This window comes from Benincasa hispida, chromosome 8 (assembly GCF_009727055.1).
Source record: "Benincasa hispida cultivar B227 chromosome 8, ASM972705v1, whole genome shotgun sequence".
NCBI lineage: Eukaryota > Viridiplantae > Streptophyta > Magnoliopsida > Cucurbitales > Cucurbitaceae > Benincasa > Benincasa hispida.
In genome coordinates, this window is record NC_052356.1 from 40,280,937 (window position 1) to 40,304,554 (window position 23,618).

Genomic DNA, 23,618 nt, shown 5'->3' on the forward strand with positions numbered 1-23,618 from the left:
AACAAAATTTTTTTTAAAAAAAAATTACTTTTTTAAGTTTTCAAAACTTATCAACCGAAATTTTAAATATCTATTTTTTTAAAGTTGTGAGGCCTATTCAACAATTAAAAAAAAAAAAAAAATAGTTCAGCAACCAAATAAACACGTATTGAACTTCGGATCAAATAAAATACAGAAGACCTCTGTTTAATAAAAAAAATCTAAAATAAATAAAGCTATCTCTTTAAACAAAGAGGTCTGTTTGGGGTACCTTCAAAAGATGGGCCATGGCAGCAAACAAGCTCAGCCCACAACAAGAAGGGAAAATACTCGAAAGAAAATTTATAACGTAATGGCACATGAATAATAAAATATTCAAAAAAAATGCTGAAGATCTGTCAATTATTTATCGAAAATAACAAGAGACGAGCTTTTATTAAGAAGTTGGTACATAAAATTACTAAAATGCCAATGAGTAACGTGGTAGAATTTATTTGCAGATTAGTCCCCAACTTTGACCATCGTATTCTCTTCTGATGACTGAACCAAAAAAATCAGTTACTTGGATGTGAAATCAGCAGATGAAAAAGAACAGAAATGAGTGAATTTTCTCCATGACTAGACAAAAAAAAGTTACCTTCCTCACAAGACCTTTCACCCAAGAATGAATCCTAATTACCACTTCTCATATGGCTCACAGATTTGTCGATTTTTCCAATGGAGTGAACAAGTTGTTCTTTCCATGAGATAGAGATAAAAGTCCTGTTTGAATTGACTTTCTAAATAATATGTTCAGAGATAACAGAACGTGTCGATGTGGGTTGTGCACAGAAAGAAGGGAAGAAAGTTGAAACGAATTCTATAACAGTATGTTGTGAAAATTCCTGTAAAGCCTAAAAAATGAAACTCTTTCCCCCTAAATTTGTATAGTTTTTGATCAGTCAGAATCACATACGTAGTTAATATACAGCATGACCCGCACAGATTAAGTTGGTATTAGTACAAACATACTTCTGGCAGGAATGGCATTTAGCTCAACTCACAACAAAATGGTACCTTGAATCCACATAGCTTTCGACATCCCAGAGGAAAGAACCAAAAGTGACAGCTTCCAAAACCAATCCCTTCAAACCACCGAAGCTAATCTTCAACTGTTCATCTTTGGAAGGATCGATGGTTCCTTGAGGTGTTATAGCAATTTCAGGTCTACCAAACAATGCTTCTGTGTGCTTCTCGATGATGCCGACAGCCTCTTTGGATCTTATTGTTGCATATCTCTGAAGTGTCTCCCCATCAAAGGCCATTACGTAATTGCGCAGTCTAGAAGCTTTTATACCTTGACCAAATCCCCCAACACCGTTCCCATCATGATCGGGCCAGGAAGAGATTTCGGGATGTGGTGAAACAGGTGGTGAGTTCTCTCCCACATTAGGTCTCACATCCTCTCCAATAACTTGCTGGATTATACCCTCTTCTACATTTGATGCTTTTGGAAGAACTTTCATAGTCTTCTCAAGCTGAAAGCGCTGGTCAACTCGCTTAAGAAAGTAGCCATACATCACTGAAGCAGCATAGACCTGGCCAACCCTGAGTTTGCTTATTTGTACTACTGAGGTTGAGTCACCCACCCTGTTCCCAAGGATGAGAGCGAGGTGGTTCTGAATCATTTCATATGCTTCAGGCGAGTGAAGATGCTCAAGGCTATCATCATTAGCAGCCCAAGTGTCAACTCGGCCAGAAACATCAGAAGATAAAGGAGTTATTGCAGGTATCAGGGGAACATTAGCATCCATGAATTTCTGTACTACCAAAGCATATAGGATTTCTTCTAAAACTTTTTTCCTTTCATTTGCCTTGACCTCAGCAATTCTCCTGATGATTGCAGAAGCAATAGAAAAATATCAATACAGCACCTAAAATCTAGCTATTTGGCTGTTCGAATGTCATGTTTAGCAAAGACAAGTTTATATGCCAATAGAAACCTTTTATATTCATGCATTCGCATTTCCAAGAAAATTAAGAATTAATTACTTCTTCCTAGGTGCACAAGAAATGATATAATGTGTAACCAAGAAAACCATAAGTAGTATTTCCCCATTATGTACATGTACTAGCCCAACATACAGCAATTATTCAGTTGCATCTTCTCAATAGCTCATCAAGAACCTTTTACACCCCTACAATCATTAGACCAAGACCTAGAATGCGACTACCTAGGAAACTTCAATTTTCTTGTTTCCATGTAATTCTCTCTATCTGATTATTGTTGTTGTTGTTGTCACTCTCTTATCTGATGCTAAACAAAAGCTTTCACTGGAGAAGTCTCTAAGTCATTCTGTTATTTGTCAACACAATAATTACACAAGATAAGAAACTCACCTGTACAAAACCAAATCAGTACCAGAACCAGAAGCCTCCTTATTCCCCTCGGCATCACGGTCAATTTGAAGCTGCTCAAGCTGTTGCTCAACAGCAGCAGGGACAAGATGGGGATGGCTAACCAAGATTTGAGTCAAAAACTGCCCAATTGGAGACTCCAACTGAAGGGGAGCAATAGGATCATCTGATTCAGATGACTCCGCATCCATGGATGCCCTAACTACCGTGCTTCTTCTAATTCCAGAGCCTAATTTCTTATTCCAGAGTTTGGAGTAAGATACCTGAGGGCATAGTTGCCACAACGGGGAAAAAACGCATTTACATAAATAACATGAAATAAGAATTCGTTTTAAAAATTAGTAGAAACTTTGGAAGTTCATAAACGTAGCATAATCCAAATCAAACTCAAATTCAAATGTAATATGCAACACCATCAAATAAAAAAGTCGGATACAAATTAAATTTATACTACCTTATGAAATTTCATTTAAAAATAGAAAGGTAAAAAAAAAGAAGAGAAAAGCCGTTAGAATTTAAACCACGAAGGCTATACCTCGTCGGTATCATACAGTTGCTAAATTTATGGTATAAATACATCATATATGAACTGGGCCATTAACTGAGGTCAAAGGTTTGATTTCCCCTCACATATATTGTCAAAAAGCTAAGCCTGGCACGAGCCATACAAATTTAGTGTAGATGTTTAAATACATAGAAACTGAACTTTGCAGGTTATAGAGGGAGACTTGGTGCAGGATCGCATCACATCACTGATTCACTTACACATAACAAAATCAAAGCACCAAGAACAAGCCGTTTCAGAACTTAAAACATCAATTTCAATTATATATATCCACTAGTGTTCGGGCCACCTGGTGCACCCTAGACTATTCTCAATTTCTCACGACCCTTACCGACCACTACCAAACCCAACCCAACCCAACACCTGGCGATTAAATTGAACATCAAATTAAAAATCTCCAAATCAATAAAGCTCAAAATAAGGAAAAAAAAAAGAATTCGGAGGTAGGTAAGTAAAAAGAGAAACATGCTTACACGAATTGGGACATGAGATAGGGAAGGAAAGCGCACAAAACCAAGTCCGTTGCCGAAGATTTCCGATCTTCCAGTAGAATTTAGGCGAGCAAAAGCTCCAATGGGAGATCCGATCACAGTTGCCATGGCAGCTTCCATGCGAGCCCTGCAAATAGAACAATCCAAATTCCCACCGTTAACCACACATTCGCCATCAAATTCTGAAGAAAAACGAAAACAAAAGGCCGGAAATAGACGCCAAGAATACAAAATAGATTAAAGAATGGGGAATTTTACCGGAGAAGAAGCGAAACCCTAGAGGAAGGTGGTGGTCGGATGGTTCCGGAGAGAAGAAATGGATGAAACAAAGAGACGTGGGAGAGCTGAATTTTAGAGTCTTGATGTCCAAAACAGAAACAAGTGTGTTACGTTCCACGAAGGATACTTTTTATATTATTATAAATATGCGAATTAAAATATAGGTTGTGATTCACGTTATAATTCTGAAAAAATGGATCATTTTAAAATTAAAGGGTTTTTTTTTTAATTAATTTTACTCTCCATATTTTAAATTATTTAGACTGTTTTATTTTTTATTTTTAAAAATTAAACATACCAGTACTACTTGTATTTTTAAATTTCTTCTTTATTATCTACTATTTATCAATGAAAAAAAGTAGCTTCAAAAAGTTATTTTTTTTTTTTTAGAATTTGATTAAAAATTCAATCATTGTATTTCAAAAAGATACAAAACCATCGTAAAAAATGTGGATGAAATAGATTTAAATTTTAAAAACAAAAACAAAAAACAAAATGGTTACTAAATTGAGTCTTAATTATAGTCTTTATACTTTCAAATTGATAAAAATTAACTTTTAAATGACTAAATTTTAGACCAAACTACAAAAACTAAAATTTAACATTTGAGATTACATGATTAAAATTGAACAAACTTCAAAGTATAGGTATCAAAATTGTGTTTTGACCACTAAAATTATTATGTTATTATCTTTAATTGGTATTTAGTTTTATTTAAATTAAAAGTTAATCCCTAAATAATTTTTTTAAAAGAAAAGTTAATCTCTAAATCTAAATTTAATTTATTAGACAAATAATTGAAAGCTTTAAATTTAAAGAAAACATCTATTTGTACCACTAGTTGTATCAATTAAAATTGTAAATTAATAAACTGATCCATTTAAATTCTAAATTTTTAGAAGTGAATGTATTAATTTGAACTTTTAATTAGAATTTTGTTTGAAAATTGTCCATACATCAATTTTAATAGACCATTTTGTTAATCCAACATTTGAAGAAGTTTAGACATGAAAAATAATAGATGCATTGATGAGTTTTAAACGTAATCTTAATAAATGATTTAAATTGGTTCACTTATGACAATTTATAAGTTTTATTGAAACAATTATAAGTCACAACATAATCTAACAGAATAGTGTAAATTAATACATTTACAAAAATTCAAGATTTATGTTGATACACTTATTATTTATTTAAAGATATAATCTCCGTGGTTTAAAGTATAAATCTATATTTAATCTCTTAGGACTAATTTTAGTAAATAAATAATTTTTTAAAGAAAATGAAATTTGAGTCCAACTTAAATTACCATAAATTGACCTACAGCTTCTATCTCATGTCGCAAAATCGAAGTTCCAAGAAGGAAAAGGAAATTAATAATTTGCAGAATTTTCTTTTCCACAAATTTGGTCAAAAAACCATTCACGGGAAGTATATTTTTAATTTCTCTCTTTATTTTCCTATTCTAAAATCTTAGATCTCTTTCACACCACAATCCCACCAAATCAACTAACTTTTGCCGACATGAGCTTCCACTTGAAAAAAAATTCTTTTAAGAAAATCTATGATTCATTTGAGAGCACGTGTCAATCAATCCAATTTCATATACACATAAAACAATTTCATAAATCTAAAGAGTAAAATGAAATTGTATCAATTTGGTATACGGTTTCAATATTTAAACTTTTATTCTCTAAATCCGCGATTAAATCTTTAACATTAATGTTTATTCATTATTTTAAAATAATTATAAAGTAAAATTTTAAAATTATTTTTAATATTGATAAAAAAATAGTAAAACTTAGTTAAATATAAATTTTTTAAAATTAATTATTAAAATATTATTAGTAAAAAGTAAATATTTAGCGAAAAATCAAAATTAAAAATGTAAACCTTAAATTCTAGAGACCTTGAAATAAAACTCAAATCTCAAGAGTAAGATTAAACATTTTGAAATAGAATAAATTGAAATCGAACTCAAAGCTAAAAGGGTAACATTTTTAAACTTAAAAGACCGAGTAGAAACTAAACTCAAAACTTAAGGATCAAAAAGATATTTTTCTCCTAAAAAATACCACTTTTACATGACAGAATTTTATCAATTTAGACCAACTCATTTATCATAGTTATAATGTAACTGCTCCATAATAATCGTTAGATATGAATTCAACAACTTGCATATCTACTCCAGATACCACTTGATACAAACTAAGGGTATATAGAACCATATTGGAACTTGAAACAATGAATAGAAAACCTAGTTTTTCTTCATAAAGCACACACCAAAACCACACGAGATCATTCTATTTCATTGTAATCGCATCCAGACCTAAATTATTTTATTCCCACTAATCCAACAACAGTAATGGTATGAGTTCCTTTTTCATAAAGCTGAATAATTGACCAACGCTAAAACAACAAAGTTATAGTGTTCTAATAACGTTAATACTTCCAATACTCAAGTACAAACAAAGATTTAAGTATCAATAACACAAGCCGTGGCTAAAAAACCATTCCCACATATAACAGGATTTCATATTCCCTGTAACCTACTGATCTTTGTATCTTTTCTCTACCTCCTCCAAACTTTCAATCTCTTTGTTATACTTGCAAACGCGGTAGATACACCTGCATGCATATGATCGATAGAAGTTCAGACGAAATTGACACAACTTAAAATTTTCAAATGGACAGGATTTTCTTGTAACATACCAGTAGAGAAGGCATGCAGCAACACACAGAATCACATTCCTCTGAGCTTTATAGATCTGAATGATAAACATTCTTGATAAGGGTCGGGGAAAGCAAGTAAAGAAGACAAAAAATAGCATAGCAGAAATCAGGGAGGGAAGGCAATTCTGTTTTATCCACAGCCTCAGAGATCGTGATAATAGGAAAAATTTTCAAGAATATGTATGGTTTTGAAATTACTAACAAATATATGGTGGTTCAGCATAGCCGCATAGGTTGTATTTTGTTTTTACTTTTTGGAAAAAACAGGAGTTTATTGAATGAACATTCAAATTTCCTGTTATCCCCATTTTCTATTTGAGGCTAGTTCTTTTCCGCCCCCTTAGTTTCACTTTCTGCCATTCTTCCTGCGTTGTGGATTTCTTTTCATAGATTGCAGAAGGGGGAGAAGGAGAACCTATTAGACTGTAGATGAGAGGAACCGTATACATTGTGGGTCTTTTTCTGATTGCATACAACACAGATAGAGGAGTTTTCAAATTTTATAGAGAAAAAGAAGAAAAAAGAGAATATTTCTGCGTGTTATGGATTGTGATTCTTTTAGAAGAAAAAGATAACTTGGGGAGAGAATGCATAACTTCGAAAGATGTTTTCAAACCTCATCCAAAATTAGAACACATTGCTAATTAGTTTCAAAGCTAAGGTAACCATTATGGGCCAACCTAGAGGTAAATAAGAGTCCCCTTGTTAAAGAGCTAAAAGGTAATTGGTTCAATTCATGGTGGTCACCTACCTAAATATCCTACGAGTTTTCTTGACATCTAAATGTTGAAGGGTCAATCGAGTTGTCTCGTGAAATTAGTTGAGGTGTGCATAAACTGACCTGAACACTAATTTATATATATACACATTAAAAAAAGTTGCAAAGCTGAGGTAAAATTAGAATATGCCCTGGAATCTGGAAACTGGGAACTGGAAAGTACAGGCTTGGCCAATAAAGATCCTACGATAATAGTACAGTTTCATATTGGTTCAATTCCGATTTACCTCATTCGTTCCTAATTCCAATCCACCCCTACCCACCCACCCCACTAAACTCCACCTTCTTATTTGGGCAACCACTTCGTTGTTCACCAAGTTCCAATCACTTTCTATGATGTATCCTACTCAAGTCTCAGTGAAGCTCAAGCATATACGACATTCGATTTTCTAATGATTTGGACTTTAACCATCACATCATTTCAACTCCACCTCCCCGACTAGTTCATTATCCAATGAAATTATATGAAAATGATACAGGGCAAGGGCATCATCAAACCAGATTCATATCCTGCAACATAGAAACTATGAGTACAATCATATACTTAACAGAGTCGTTCTAACACTTCAATCTTTTGCTCTTCAAAAGATTTGAAGGATTCAATCTCGTTTGTTGTACGAGAAGGAAATGAACAATAGTAGGATCATGATCAAGAAGAATATGAAAACAATACTGTGAAGATAACCAGAGTTCCTGACTTTCCATCGTCAGGGCAAGATAGCCCAACTATGCACTCTCCTTCCTGAATTCCAACAATTACTAGAGTTAATTAGAAGGGGTTAAATATACCGATACCGTAGATGTATCCAAATTCCATCAATTTCTAATCCTTCGAAATTCCAGCGATTGCTAGTATTAACGAAATAAAACATTTTGATCACCTAATGCTGCATCCTAGAGAACCCAATTAAAACAGTAAAACACCATAAATTAGAAAAACCCAACTAGGCATTTATACTTACAGATTTCTCATATCGATCCCTCTCAGCAGCGGTACAGATCTCAGATGTGCACATCAACCGGTGCTCATTCTTCCAGTAGATATCTACACAGTACGACAAGAAACCCCAAAATAGAAGTCAAGGTTCGATCTCGGTTCCAAGTCGAGATTTGCAAAACATCGGATACCAGAATGAAATTTCGAACAAAGAAAATTACAAAATCAAAATAGAAGTAAACCTAGAATCTGAAAGCCGGCGAAGGGGACAACGAAGAGTGCAGGCTGTAGAATGAGTGAAATCAAAGAGACGAAGCGTTTCTTGAGCAACTTGGGTGAAGGAATGGTAAGAAGAATGGCGATGGCAGCCTCCACTGCCACCGTATAAGCCAAAAGCATCCACTGCAACGCCATTTTTCAATAAAGATGCCCTAATTCACAAACAGAGTACCGAACAGATCCACCTTATTCTTCTACTTCTTCTCTTTGTTGTCTTCCACGCCCCCCTCTCTCTCTCGGTCCAATTTTCTTTTCTTTTCTTAATAGAAAAGAAAAGAATTAAAATTATACGCTTCGATTCCATGGCGTTTGTTCATCCTGATGTTTTAGTAGTCGTCTGATCTGAAAAAACTCGACACGTGGCATTCTTATACATACTCTGATTTTCTTGCCTTTTTTTACTTGAGGAGAAAAAAATATTTTTATTTAAACTCTTTCGATAAAAACTCGTTAACCTTTTAAACACTTCAAAAGTTATTTTCACTAATTTCCAAATACTTCAATTTTTATCAAAATGACTTGTTTTCAAAATTAAATATTTCAAAAGCTAATCCATTTTTTTTATAATATTTCTAAGATTTTATTTGATAAGCATTTTGTTTTTCTGTTTTTGTTTTTTGAAAATTAAATTGTCTTATTTCTTATTTCTTACAATAATTTGCATCGGTATTAAGAACAATGTTAAATTCTTAACTAAAGTTCAAGAACAAAAATAACTTTTTAAAAGCTATTTTTTTAATTTTTCAAAATTTGGCTTGGTTTTTTAAACTACGGGTGAAAAGTTGATAACAAAGTAAGAAATTTGGAGATTAAAGTAGTTTCTATAGTAGGGGTATACATCAAACCGACCAAATCGACCCTACCGAATTAAGGTCGATCAGAAATTTGAAAACCGATCGACCGACCGACGTATATATATATTTGTTGTTGTCGTTGTTGTTGTTTTTTTTAAAAAAATAAATAAGTATAAAAGCAAGCCTATTACCACAAACACAGGCCCAAGCCTACTATTTTACTATTGATTTATTATTATTTTTTATCTTGCCTAATTTTCAAACCCATTACATGATTTATTTAAATTTTTTCATTAAAAAATGATTGATTTAAAATTAAAAAAAATTGCTAATTTTATTAACCTAACAATAACACATTATCAATTCATCTTTCCTTTTCATTCACCTTGGCTCCTCCTAAAAAAACTAAATCGACCGACCGTCCCGACCGATGGTCGGACAAATTTCACACTCATTTTTTGGTCAGTTTTCGGTGTCGGTTTTCTCTCAAAATCGACATCGACCAAGCGATTTAAAAAAAAAATAAAATAGTTAACAAACGGGGCTTAAATTTTCAACTATTAAATTTGTATTTAATAATTTTTAAAAAAAATTAATTAATTAATTAGAACTGTATCCATAGTGTTACCACTATCCAACTTTATTCATATATTATAAACCTATATATCAATTACATACTATTCAACCTACATTAAATAACCTCGAATCTTAGTTGATTGGATTTTGAATTATGCAAATAATGCATAATACTTTATTAATTAAATAAATATTTTATTTATTTATTAATAATTTATTTACAAAATGCACCGACTACGAGATTTATGACATAAATCCTCATAGTTTGTGTATCTTTTAACTGATGTAGTGTATCCTCCTCCATTAGAACAAACCCTAGCTATTGTCCAAGGGATTCAAATGGCCTCTCAATCCGATTTTAAGAAACTCGTATCTGAAGGCAATGTCCGAGTGTGGCTTGAGGAAATATTGGATCTTGCTTCTAATTTTGATTCTATCTCTTTTCTTCATATTTCTATATATATAAACAAATTAGTTGATATTGTAGCTAAGAAGGTTAAGTTATTTGGTATTAATGAGGTGTGATCGAATTCTTATCTTACGTGGATTTAAAATCTAGTTGTAAATTATTTTGGTTCAATTTGTGCCCTTGAGGTTTAATAAAACTTCTCAATTTTATCGAAAAAAAAGAAAATAAAATAAAAGAAACCATTTATTAGTGTCTGATAGATGTTTGTCCTAATTTATCACCCACTATAGATGTCTATCGCGATTTATCACTGATAGACGACGATATACTGCTATACTTGAAAATATTTTCATCAGATTTTTTTTTTGAGAATAGAGATAGTCAACTCAAGTTATAAGACCAACATGGTGTGTGTGTATGGAAATCAATGAGAAACCAAGAATATGTTTTCAAACCTCGAAGTTTATAAATATGCTTAGAAATTAACTAGCTCAGCGAAATCGCAAACTAAAATCTAAAAGGGGATATGAAAAAATTAAAAAAATACAATAAAACTCTAAGTCATGTTGAAAGAAAGAAAAATATTTTTTTTTAAAGAAAAACTTTAAATCAAGTTAAAAAAAAAAAAAACTATATACTATCTAAATCTAAAATCTAAAAGTTATATGAAAACAAAATTAAAAAACACAATAAAACTCTAAATCATGTTAAAAGGAAAAAAAATCATATAAATCACGTTAAGAAAATAAAAATAAACAAATAATCTATTTATCTAAATCTAACATTCTAAAATCTGAAAACTGCTATGAAAAAAGTTTCTATCTATATATTATGAAAAATCATGTTAAAAAAAACACATGTTTTTAATAAAAATCTAGATTTAGATTTTATTTGTTATATAAAAAAACAGGGATGAAAATCTCATGTTATCTAAAAATAATAATAATTGATGTTAAACAAATTTAACAACAAACAATAAATAAAAAATCTATATTATCGAAATCTAAAATCTAAAAGAAATATGCAAAAAATTTAAAAAATACAACAAAACTCTAAACCACGTTAAATGAAAAAATTCATTTGTCGTTGGAAAATAAAAATCTATTCACTATCTAAATCATTAAGTAATTTTTTTCTCTCTTGTAAGTGAGAAAGTTGGAGTAATAATAGAAATCTTTCTTAAAAAATTGGTTTTATATAAAAATAATTCACTTTTAAAAATATATTTTTTTAAAAAATTAAAAATCGCGATTTATATTTTATCTATAATCTCATGTTATTTAAAAAATAATAATAGATGAAAATTTTATTTTATCAAAGCTTTAAAAACATTTAAAAAAGAAAGAATTTTGATATCATTTTATCTAAAAAAAATCATTGGAAAAATCCTTTCCAATAGTTTTATAATTTGTAAATATATTTAATTTTGAATGAAAATAAAATATAATCATGATTTGATATCTAAATTGTTCTATAAATAGTTAAATTAAATCTTTTTCGATTAGATTACTCCACTCAATTTTCTTCTTCTTCTTTTTCTTTTTCTTTTTTCTTTTTTTAATTTTTTTTTTAACTCGTTCTCTCTAATTTTTTCTTTTGTTTTTATAGAAGTTTTGTTTATAGCATTATGATCCTTTTTTTTTTAAAAAAAAAAAAAATCTTAATACCAACATTGTTTCCAATCTTTTTCTTCTTCTTTAAGTTTTTTTCTTTTTTTAGAAGTATGCATTATCTCAAGATTTTTTGCTTCAAATATTTCTCTTCTAAGTCTAGAAGGAGATACACATTTGTCTCTCTCTTTTTTATTTATCATATGTCCTCTTCTTCAATGATAATTTAATATTACTCTATTTTTTATATATATATTTTGGTAGCTCTTTTTTTATTCTATACAAATAGATTCACCTATTTTTTCTCACATATTGAAGAGGTGGAAAAGAAGACCTTGCTTTTGAAGTTAAAGAAATTTATTAAAGGTTCAAGCAATTTAGGGATCGAAAGTGACAAATAAGAGAGTGATAGACTATTTTATGCTTTTGTAGTTTTTTCACTTTTTAATTTTTGTAAATACACACCAATAAGTCTATTTAAATAATTTATTGTTTTTACATGCTTTTGTACTTTTTTTTTCTCTTTTCAAATTTGTTGTAAACATATAACAATTCATCTATGTATAATTTTGAAATAAATATGACAGAAATAGGTTTTTATTTCCAATAAAAGTGATCAGCTTTTATTTTAAAGCTTTCTTATTATAAATGAAAATATTATTTGTTTGTTTGTTTGTTCTCTTACTATTAAAGATTTTAATTATGAGTTCAAAAAATCAATTTGAAAACTTAAAAAAAAAGTCACGAAAATTCTCTTGGACACTACCATCAAAGTCTTCCTTTCTATTCTCAAGATAAGCAATCAAGATGGAATTGTGGGCTCGTCTAAGAATTTTGGTGAGGGAGAATTTTGTTTTGCTTAAGAGAGTTCTTGGGAGAGGAAGTAGAATTATAGAGGAAAACCAACTTTATGTATCTTCTCAAAACTCTGTGTAATCCATGTTATAAAAGAATGAGGGGAGCTATTCCAAATAACTCCCTTTATCACGTAGAGTAACTCTCAGGAGAGTTATTGCATTTAATTAAATTTAAGTTAATATAATTAAATCAAACTTTATACTATATCATATATAATATAACATATAATTTATATTATATCATATATAATATAATATTAATAGAGTTAACAAGCAATTAGCGGAAAACACTCTAATTCATTAATTTTAGCAACTAAAATAACATGCTCATAAATTAAAAAAGAGGGTTTCAAGAAGTTACATTTGAAGAACTTCTTCAATCCACGAAATTAGCTTGAATCTACACTCCAAATGGTTGTAGACTACCACTTGATCTTCCCTACTATTCTCTAAGACCTTAGATTGAATTGTGGGATTCAAAATGAATTAGAATTTAGGGAATTTTGGAGAGAAGAAGACTAAATTTTCTAGTTTTTGGTTTAAAAACTCTTCTTCTTCCTCACCAGCTCAAAAAACACTTTGCATGTCCACAAATCTCACATTCAAATAGATAATAGTTTGCATATATTCAATTAACATATTTTATATATTTCAAAGTTATGTCATCTTCTCTCAAGAGTCTTAATTTTGTATTACCGATATAAGTCAAAGTTTTGATAAATATGTTACTTTGAAATGTGTCATCAACAAATAGAGGTGGTGTAATTTTGTCTTTCAATTTGGGAAACATTCTAAAAAAGAATTATAGTGATAACTTACTTTTATTATCTAGGTTACATACGATGTATTTGGAATACAAGATAAAGTCATGACAAAACATATTGTATGTTAGAGTCATGGGAAACTAAATGACCTATAAAGTTAAGTATTTTTGACGTCCAAGAAAATTATTATGACTAGAACTAATTAGGAAAATGTTTTCAAACTAATTTAGGATGTCAGGTGATGAGGAATTTTAGAAATATCTCAAAGAAAAGAAAAATAAGAATAAGAATTTAATTTACTGAATTCTTGGTGGAGAATAAATATTCGCATCTTGATTGCTGAACAATGATTCACTATTATAATTTTTTTCTTCATTATGATTAGATTGTAAATCTTGAAGAAAAAATAAATTTAGTGGAATAAGTCTACTAGTTGGCAACAAGGAACTTATCTCAGTTAAAGTAGTGAGAGACATTAAAATATTATTTATTTATGCTGAATATGGTGCTTTTATTACCATAAAAGAAATTTTCATTTCCCCAAGCTTTATTACTAAAATTATTCAAAATTTTTCATAGCGTATGAATAATTTTAGTAACAAGTCATGTTTTCAAAAGTTATTTTGAAAATATGTTCAACTTTAAATAAATATATATTTTTGCATTAAATTGCAATATTGTTTATTTATGTTGAATATGGTGCTTTTATCACTACATGAGGAATTTAATTTCTCCAAAATTGATTACTAAATATTTCATAGCGTATGAATAGTTTTAGTAATTATACATGTTTTCAAAAAATTGTTTTGAAAATATGTTTAACTTTAAATAAATCATATTTATGTGTGTTAAAGGTTAACACATTTACGTACTACTAAGAAAGTGTGAGGATTAATGAATCTAGGATGAAAGACAGATTTTATTCTTCTGAATAGGATACATGTGTTTGGTTTTTAAATGATAGTTTCAAGTAATTCTCTAACACATAGAGTTAAATTATAATTATTTGTCAAAGCCTTGCTTCTCATGTAAGTATGTCATCAAAACCTTATTAGATAAGGTTACCTAGTCAATGTTGGACTTGCTTTGACCTAGGTGATCTTGTGATCAAAAGCATAAATTTTACTTCATAAATAAGTCATTAATGTGATTGATGAGTATTTATGAATAAACGTATCTTATTCTAATACAACTTTAAGTCTTATTTTCTTTGAAATGTTCAAAAGAAGTTAGACTAAATTTTAAGTCACTTTGGCAATTGTATTGTGACATTATGATCCAATCATAATGATTAGTATAAGTTTTGTTTATTGTACTAAGCCTAAATAATAGAGATGAGATCTCAATTTTGAGCATTGGCTACAATTTGGATGAAATTGTGGTGCAACAGGAGAAATATGGCCTTATTAAACTTGGTACATTTTAAGTACTTTGTCAAACAAATCCTAGTCTTTTAGAACTAAACTAATACCTCACTTAACGAAAGTAATGCAATAGAGATTGCATTGTTTGAACGTTATTTCCTCTTAAATGTTTGTGAAACATTGTTGGACTATGGAAGCGTTGTAAAACTAGTTTTTGACATTTATTTATTATTATTTTTTTTGGGTAAGTTGAGCGTGTCAAAACAAACTCTTGGTGAAATAAATATTCAAAAATACACCTAGTTGTAAGTAGTCCATGAGGAGTTTATAAATGGTCTTTTGAATATTCCAAAGTAATATGACGTATTTGTGTGACAAATACTGATTCATTTGGAAAGTTAAAAGTTGCAGACGTGTAAAAGGGTTGAGTTGTGTTGATGAATTAGTTTCAAGTAAAACCACATGATAATTAACAAGTGTTGTTAACTATTTATTTTCATTTGAACATCAATTTCTAGTTGTCAAAAAGATAAGTCTTCATCATAGTGAGAGAGTTATGAGATAGCTCAACTTTTGCAAAGACTTACTTGAAGTCTTCATTATCATATAAAATGATAAGATGAAAACTTATAAATCTTTTAGTAGTGGGAGACCTATGAAATAACTCTACTTTAGTTGTGACTTATTGGAAGTCAAAGATGTCATGTTGGATGACAAGAACTGAACGAAGTTAACAAACAGAAATTTTGTAAAAATCATAAATTTGAGATAGAGTAATGTACTTAATCTCAGTTAGTTTTTTTTTTGTAAATTATCATTAATGAGGGCAATATCAAAAAATATGAATGGATTTACAAAAGGGAGACTTGAAAGTGTAGTACTTGGAGATAGAGAACTTCAAAGTAAGACTCTTGGCATCAGGTGAAAATCAGTGCCAAATCTGTTGGGTGAAAATGGTATGTAAGTCAATTTTCTAACTAGTTTCTATCATTCAATCTATGCTTTTTTTTTTATTCATTGTTGCATATGAGATGTGTAATAATATGAAAAGGAGTTCAATGCATCTACGTTATTTGAAGAAAAATTTTCTTAGATTGAATTGCAGAAATGTTTGTAAATATTGTGAATTTCACAATTGAGATCTTTGAAAATAAGGGTTACATATAGTATCATAACCAGTGACTTTGAACGATGACGATGTTCTTGTACAGACAAGAAAATGAATGTGGATATTTATCTATTTTTTATATTGATTTTTGCTCATTATGGATGAGTTAGAAATCAATATGAAATTTTTAATCAATTTCAAATAGTTTACTTGAAGTGTTTTTGTATATTTAAAATCCACATACAAATGTTTAGGACCTGATGTTAAATTGGTCTCATGCATCTTACATTTACAAAGAAGTTGTTTACTGTTCAATGCAAATACTTCAGATGGACTAGTAATGTACCATTCTACAATGATGTTGATTTGTCTAAGGGAAAGTTTTCTAAGACATCTCAAATGTTGAGGGAATGTACATTTTACATGAGACTTCATTAACACTTATATATAATTGGTTAGTTAAGTCGGTAAAGTAGATGATGTACCCATTGAGTTTTGAAAATTAAAACTGATGAATAATGAAAGGTTGGTATATATAGTTCAAGATTTGACCTTTTACGGAATACATTGTTTTATATTGGATTTAGAGACACCATATTTTATCCTAGTAGGTGTATATTGGATGATAAAGTAGTGTCTTACTTGTGAAGCAATATTTTGCATATCTCAAGTATGTCTTTGATATTTGAAATCTGTTTCAGAAATAAATTGGTTTGTCCACTTTATGGGATAATGTGGTGCAAAACCTGAGTTTGAGGACATAGGTAGGCTCTAAATTGTCCGACTGAGAGAAACATCTTGTTGATGACTAGATGGTTTTTATTGACATATCTATTTGTATTATATTAAAGGATTCTCTAGGCTAAAGTGTGAGATAATCTCTTAGACTGTCTAGGACTACAAGACATGTCTCTAGTATACTAGGAAAAGTGGGAGAGCATGTAGGATTATAGAGTATGCCCTAGGCTAGCTTATATTTTCCCGATTTTAGTGCAAATGGGAGATTATTGGGACGTATGCCCTAAAGCCTCGTAGTTATATGTTAGTTAAATCATGGTGGACTAGTTTTATGAAACTTATGCAATAATCCACTAAACTAAAATCTAGAGTTATCTTTTGTAACGTAAACATATATGTATAGACATACAATTGGATCATATTTAAGTGATAACCTAACGGGTCTGTAGTAGTTGGATCACCTTTTTTAACTACAAAGTTATTACTTACATGATCCACCTGTATGTCTTCACATATATGTTTAAGTTACATCGAATAACTTTGGATCTTAGTTTATTGGTTTTGGGTTAAAGAAATTAAATGCCAAATGAAATAACACTTATTTTATTAAATAAATAATATGTTTGTACAAATACATTTTACAAACTACAAAACCACGAGATTTAAGACATCAACCCCAACACTTACGGCATCTATTGTCCACCTGTTTTCTATTAAACATGTTCACCTGTTTGACCTGATAAACAATACCATAATTATAACATCCATCTTATTTCTTAAACCAGTAGGAAATCAGAGAACTATTTACATATTTGGGCTTAACATACAGAAATATTTACAGACATATATGTAACTTCTCACTCCCAACTAATATATATGATCGGTGCAAAATAGGTGTCGTTAGTTCTATCTTACCAAAGCAAATGAAATTTATAAGGCTCTAACACCATTATGCAATAGTGCCAAGCAAGAATTACATACAAGAATTCAATAGAATCAAAGCGTCAATTATCATCCATTAATTTCCATTCAAAATCAGTCCAAGAACATTCAAGGTTGAACACAATTCAAGAAAATATAAAAAGGAACTCAAGAATTAAACCTAGAATTTAGAATTCCCAAGAAAAAGAATTACCTAGCCTTGGAGATAAGAAATCTTGAAGAAGTTCTTGAAAGTATACTGAATTCCATCAATCAATCCACTAGGGAATTGAAAAAGTTACAAGAATCTCTCATACAAAACACAAAGTTGAGTAATTTTCTCTGCAATTTTGTTCTAAGTTCTTTATCAATTGAAAAATGAATTTTTCCTCTCTCTCTCTTTTTACTGAAAATGAAACAACTAATTTTATATCTACAGGTGTAGCGTCGCGACGATAGGGCTAGCGTTGCAAAACTAAATCGTAAAAAAACTAAAAAGTGTTGGGCTTGAGTTGTGATGCTGGGTAGACGCTGAGCTACGCAAGGCGCGCGCACGGACAGTTCTGTCAAAATCCGAAGTGTTGCAACACTGCCCTGTTTTTGTAGCAAATAGGTGCATTCTATCTTCAAGTGTCGAGCTAGCGTCAGGCTCAGTGATGTGAGGAGTGTTGCGACGCTGCAAGCATTGCTGAAGTGTATTGAATTGTTCCTCTTGAGAACCAAAGTGGTAATTTATCCTGGATGTTCTTGTTAAGTGATTCTTTGGTGTCTTTTGGCTCGAATTACCTCCAAATCTTTTAAAACAACTTCGTTTGTGTTAGGATTGGAATTTACCTACAAAAATAGACATTTTAAGCAAACAAATATGATAGAATTTAGGGTTTTAACATAGAAAAGATAGTCTTTTACAAGAACTATCAAAATACCCTCAACTTAGATCTTGGTCATCTCGAATAAGTCAAAAATAAAAGTATATATACATTCAAGCAAAATTGAATTGTTTATTGTTTATTCGAAGTTTCATTCATTTATTCAAAATTGACTTCTTCATATTGGCACATTTTCATCCTCACATTCAAATGTCTTGTACAATGAATTGATTCTCATCTCTTTTCTCAACAATCAAGGAAGTAAGGATATAAGCAAGCATTTAGAAATTTAAATTTTTGCTAACAAAAGGTTGAAGCTTATTTTGAAAAGAATATGTCTTTTTCTTGCAAAACCATAAAAGAAAAGACTTCCTAGTTTTAGTTTACTTAAAGGCCAAAACTAATAGAAACGAGACATCCAACTTTTATTTTCTCTTCACCCTAAATTGGCCCGGTTATTGGTCTACTATATACCTAACTTGCATGGGAGAGAGGCGATTCTAATATAAGGGTGCCTTCTTAAACTCACACACACAAAATGTAATTGACATTTCTTTTACTTAGAGGGATAGCTTTCACACTCGTACCGCCTGGAACCTATCACTTTTTTCTCATGGGCCCTAATAGAAACACGATGAAGGTAGCTCTTTTCACCTCTACCCATGTGCACACACACGTTAGTGAAGGTTATGTTAATTTTTCAATTTTTCTTTATTTTTTTTTAATGCTAGCAATTTTTTTATACACTAGGCTCTTTTTATTCCTCTATGTCTAGACTTGCCTCTAAAACAAGATGGTTATTCTTAGACCAAAATTTGTCCTATTAGGATAACAAAGAAAATTAAGTAGATATGACATTTCTAAGAGTTTTAAGATTCTAAATAAATATAAAAAGACTAAGTATTCGATTTTTTATGAAGTTAAAAGGAAAAGAAAGTTTCTTTTGAAAGATGAGTTTAAAAATTTTGTTTGAAAATTTTAAGAGATCTAAAATTTTGTTTGTATCCTTACTTGAAAGAGTGTGTCATCAAAATTTCATTGATAAGAATCAAGAAATTGTGTAAAACAAATGATGCATAACAAAGTGAATGGGATTCTTGAATGAGCAAACATGAATTTATTGCATTCAAGGCAAAATGGTCTTTTGAAGCATAAAGAATTTAATAGACATGTTTTTCAAAGAATCAAAATTACACTATCAAGAAGAATTAGAGCCTTAAATTTATTTAGATATGTCAGATCAGAGTCGCATAAATCTATGTAATCAATCTAAGTAATCAATAATCTATTAACCCAAGCTCAGATGCTCAAGGGTTCCAAACATTTCAAACATACATATATGATTCTATATAGATCATTATTATGCAAAAATTTTCATTGAGGCTTATTTTTAAAGCTAATCAAAGAATACTCAAAAGAATACAAAAAACATGCAATGTTTACCTACCCCCAACTTAAAGATGAAATATTGTCAATGTTTAGAATAAGCAAATGAATTCAAGAAACAGAAAGGAATGGATGTAGAGAGAAACTTCCCTGGTTTTGTTGTTCATTTATTTCCTTGAGATAAATTTTCCTTGCTTTTTTTTTTTTTTTTTATGATGAGCTTCTTTTTCTTTTTTTCTTTTTTCTTTGTTTTTTATTATTGAGATAATCACCTACAAAAGAAAAAGAGAAGATTCAATTATTCTTTTTATTAGAAATGCTAAAATAAAAAAGAACAAAGAAAAATGAAAAATGAAAAAGAAAAGAAGAAAATTCATCATATCTTTGCAAATTTTTAGCGTCGTTTGCTCGACGTTGGTGAAGATGGGTGTCAAGTATATGAGGGATTATTTAAACACAAGTCCAATTGGACTTGGTTTATATGCCCTTAGATTTTGAGCCTGTGCCAGATAAGAGAAAACATTAGTAATTTCAAAAGGACCTAGCCACTTGGACTTAAGTTTTCTAGGCATCAATTGTAATCTAGAATTGTAAAGCAAAACTTTTTGTCCAATTTTTAAGTCATTTCTTATTAAGTCTTTGTCATGAAAAATTTTGGTTTTCTCTTTATAAATTTTGAATTTTTGTAAGAATCTTGTCTTAATTTTTCCAATTGTTGTAACTTTAGGAGTCTTTTCTTTCAGGCTTGTGCTAGATTCAAATTACATCATTTAACCATTCAATACGCTTTGTTCAACCTCTACTAGAAGATGGTATGCCTTGTCATATATAATTATGTACGGGGTTGTTCCTATGGGCGTCTTATAACTAGTTCTAAAAGCCCAAAGCGCATCATTAAATTTGGAACTCCAAATCCATTTTTCATTGAATGTAAGTTTTACAGTAAATCAAGAACAAGATATACTTTACATAAATTATAGCATGTATTAATAAAGGAAAACTTAGGGGTTTCAAAAACCCTTACCTTTGAATATGCTTAATGCATGCACAACTCTTATATTATATGATGCATGAGCATGCTCTTATGTCATTTAAATCATGCAAACTACTATATAATAACACTTACAATATAGAGATGATGCATGAACAATGCATAACCTATGGTGGAACTTCAACTATATGGCCTATCATATGACATATAATAAAACATACATCTTATGTACATTCACAAAAACTAATGGACCGGGATGATTAGCCTAAAAAACCGGAAATAAATTCTATCTATTACATAAAACCATCGAGCAAACCGATTCACAGGCGAACCGGGTTTTGAACTGCTTGGGCGAACTCTTCCCTGATCGTTTAGTAAATTGGGCTGGTAACCATGATCGCTTAGCTACGATCGAGTACCATTTACAATGCGATGAAGCATGAGGCCACTCAATCATTTAGCGCACTAAATATAAACAACGCAAGTCTAAACGATCGTCTAGACGACTACAATGCTATGAGGCATGATCATCTAGTCGTTAGAATAACAAGCGACAAGTAACAATTACCATGCGATCGTGTAGTCACTGACTAAGCGATGAAGCTTGCTGAGCTACACGACCATTTAGTGCGCGCGCATTCACCTTGTAGTCGAGTATCCTATGCTCTACAATCACTTACCCCCATCGTTTACACGTTCTGACGAATGATTGGTCTTCTTCTTCCTCGAAGTAATGCACAACTTCTTGCTTCGAAGCTTCATCACGAGCGATTCATACTAACTCAAACACTTTGAAATACAGACTCAATAGCAAATTAATATGCCCAAAAACACAGGGGCCCTTACAATTAACTTTGAAAAAGTAAAAGAATTCAGCAACCAGAGGCAATCCTCCCAGAAACTCCATTAATCCACATCCAAAAACATATTTAACACTTAAACAGAATGTAAACATACATACACCCACCAAGAATGTAAATGTTATTCTATACATCAATGGATTTGGAATATCAGAACCTGACTTTGATACCAATTGAAGGAACTCTTATCAAAGAGAACCCATGAGTGGAAGCACGATCGTTCTAGCCCTGTTGCCGTATTAAGTGATTGTATAGACGATCGTTTTGGTCAGCAAGTTTCATCGCTTAGTAACTGACTAAACGATCGCTTCGTAATGCAAGGTAAATCACTTACCTGAGGTCGCGTTAAATGATCGCATAGACGATCGTTTTAGTCACCAAGCTTCATCGCTTAGTAACTGACTAAACGATTGCTTAGTAACGCAAGGTAAATCGTTTACCTGTCATCGCATAGACGATCAGGCTTTATTGCCTCATTGTCGTCTACGCAGTTGTTTAATTTTGCTTCTATCATCTAGTTCGCGATGGATGATCGTCTACCTACGACATTTACTACACGATAGAGTCCTCCTGGCGGTTCAAGACCCGGTTCGCCTGTGAAACGGTTTGCTCGATGAGAAATGTAATAAATAGGGTTATTTCATTCCGGTTTTGTAAAGGCTCATCCCGGTCCATTAATCCTTTATTTATTTATTATATGCGATGTATGTTTTTAATATGTCATATGGTATGCACATATAGTTAAATCCCACTTTAGGTCATGCATATTCTCTTTATTATAGATAGAAGCATGTTTTAATTTACATAAATGCATGCTTATGCATCATATAATATAAGGGTTATATTTATGTAGGCTTTATTTTTTTAACGTTTTATTTATAAGCGTTATAAATACTTCGTTATGTGGGATGTGATTTTTAGTTTATAAATGGTTATAAAATGAAATTAGAACTAAAATAATTAGTAAAAGATTAATATGTAGCAAGTCTATCTATAGTAGACCTTTTGTCAAATGTGGGTTCTGTCTACCTGGAAACCTATATGGGAAGGTAATTTAGATAGATTTGATGCATGCATGCAAACTAAGGCCAGTCCATTAAAGAGTTTAATGTGACTACTTGGATTTTTTTTTTATTTCAAAGATAAAAGTTTTTTTTAGCAAACTTTATAAATGACTTAGATCATAATCAGTAGTCTGATTGTCTAGGTTAATAAACCCCCAAGTAGAATATCCAATGGAAGGTTCTTAGGGAATTTGATGCTTCATTTTCACCTCTCACGTTTCTCCCTCATAGTCCACACCATGAGATCTACCCTCAGTCTCGAGGCACCTTTGGCGTGTCCCCCCAACGGATGGTGTTTGGGTAAGTCAATATTAAAGTGTATGGAGAGAGTGTTCATAGTATGTGGGAGCAAGAAGTGTGACAGCATATCCCTCGGTCTCCCTCGTTGGATTGAATAAAGTTTATGCGCATCGCCTCGTGGCACCCTGGGTGTGTCCCCCTATAGAATGGTTGTTTTGCGCGTTTCTTTATTTGATCTCCAATAAGAGGATAAGGTTACTTAGTCTCTTGTCCTAATTTGTCTTTTCCCTACGGTGAGTGCATTAGGGTGGGACTCTGAGGCCGAAAACAAGGGGTTATACTTACGTAGGATTATTAAGGGTTAACTATTCTGAACCGAACAAATGGAAGCTATTAGGTTTAGTTCTAAGAGTTTGTTCTGCCTAATGGTTGAGAATGTCTCATCCCAGTGAAGGGCCATCCGATCACCCCACCGGTGACGTTTGTCCTGCCTCGCTAGGGCATCATTGCAAAATAGAAGTCTTTTCACTTAGGGTATTTGGAATCTATTTTGCTAAAAATTAATTGGTTAATTAAAATGTGGTTTTTGCAAAGTCTTATAAAAGGTTATTCGTTTTTTTTTCAGCAAC

At 31.1% G+C, this 23,618-nt stretch overlaps 2 protein-coding genes across 2 annotated transcripts; both read right to left on the reverse strand.

Annotated features, from left to right (window-relative positions):
- Window positions 1-778: 778 nt before the first annotated feature.
- Window positions 779-3,851, reverse strand: LOC120083095 (UV-B-induced protein At3g17800, chloroplastic). Its single transcript, XM_039038649.1, has 4 exons — window positions 3,691-3,851; window positions 3,415-3,559; window positions 2,359-2,639; window positions 779-1,851 (listed from the first exon to the last, which is right to left on the reverse strand). Exons 2-4 carry the CDS (start codon window positions 3,550-3,552, stop codon window positions 1,014-1,016), a joined length of 1,257 nt encoding a protein of 418 aa, XP_038894577.1. The 5' UTR covers window positions 3,553-3,559; window positions 3,691-3,851; the 3' UTR covers window positions 779-1,013.
- A 2,145-nt stretch (window positions 3,852-5,996) lies between these two features.
- LOC120082452 lies at window positions 5,997-8,740 on the reverse strand. Its single transcript, XM_039037632.1, has 4 exons — window positions 8,402-8,740; window positions 8,185-8,267; window positions 6,424-6,479; window positions 5,997-6,339 (listed from the first exon to the last, which is right to left on the reverse strand). Exons 1-4 carry the CDS (start codon window positions 8,571-8,573, stop codon window positions 6,261-6,263), a joined length of 390 nt encoding a protein of 129 aa, XP_038893560.1. The 5' UTR covers window positions 8,574-8,740; the 3' UTR covers window positions 5,997-6,260.
- Between the last annotated feature and the right edge of the window lie 14,878 nt (window positions 8,741-23,618).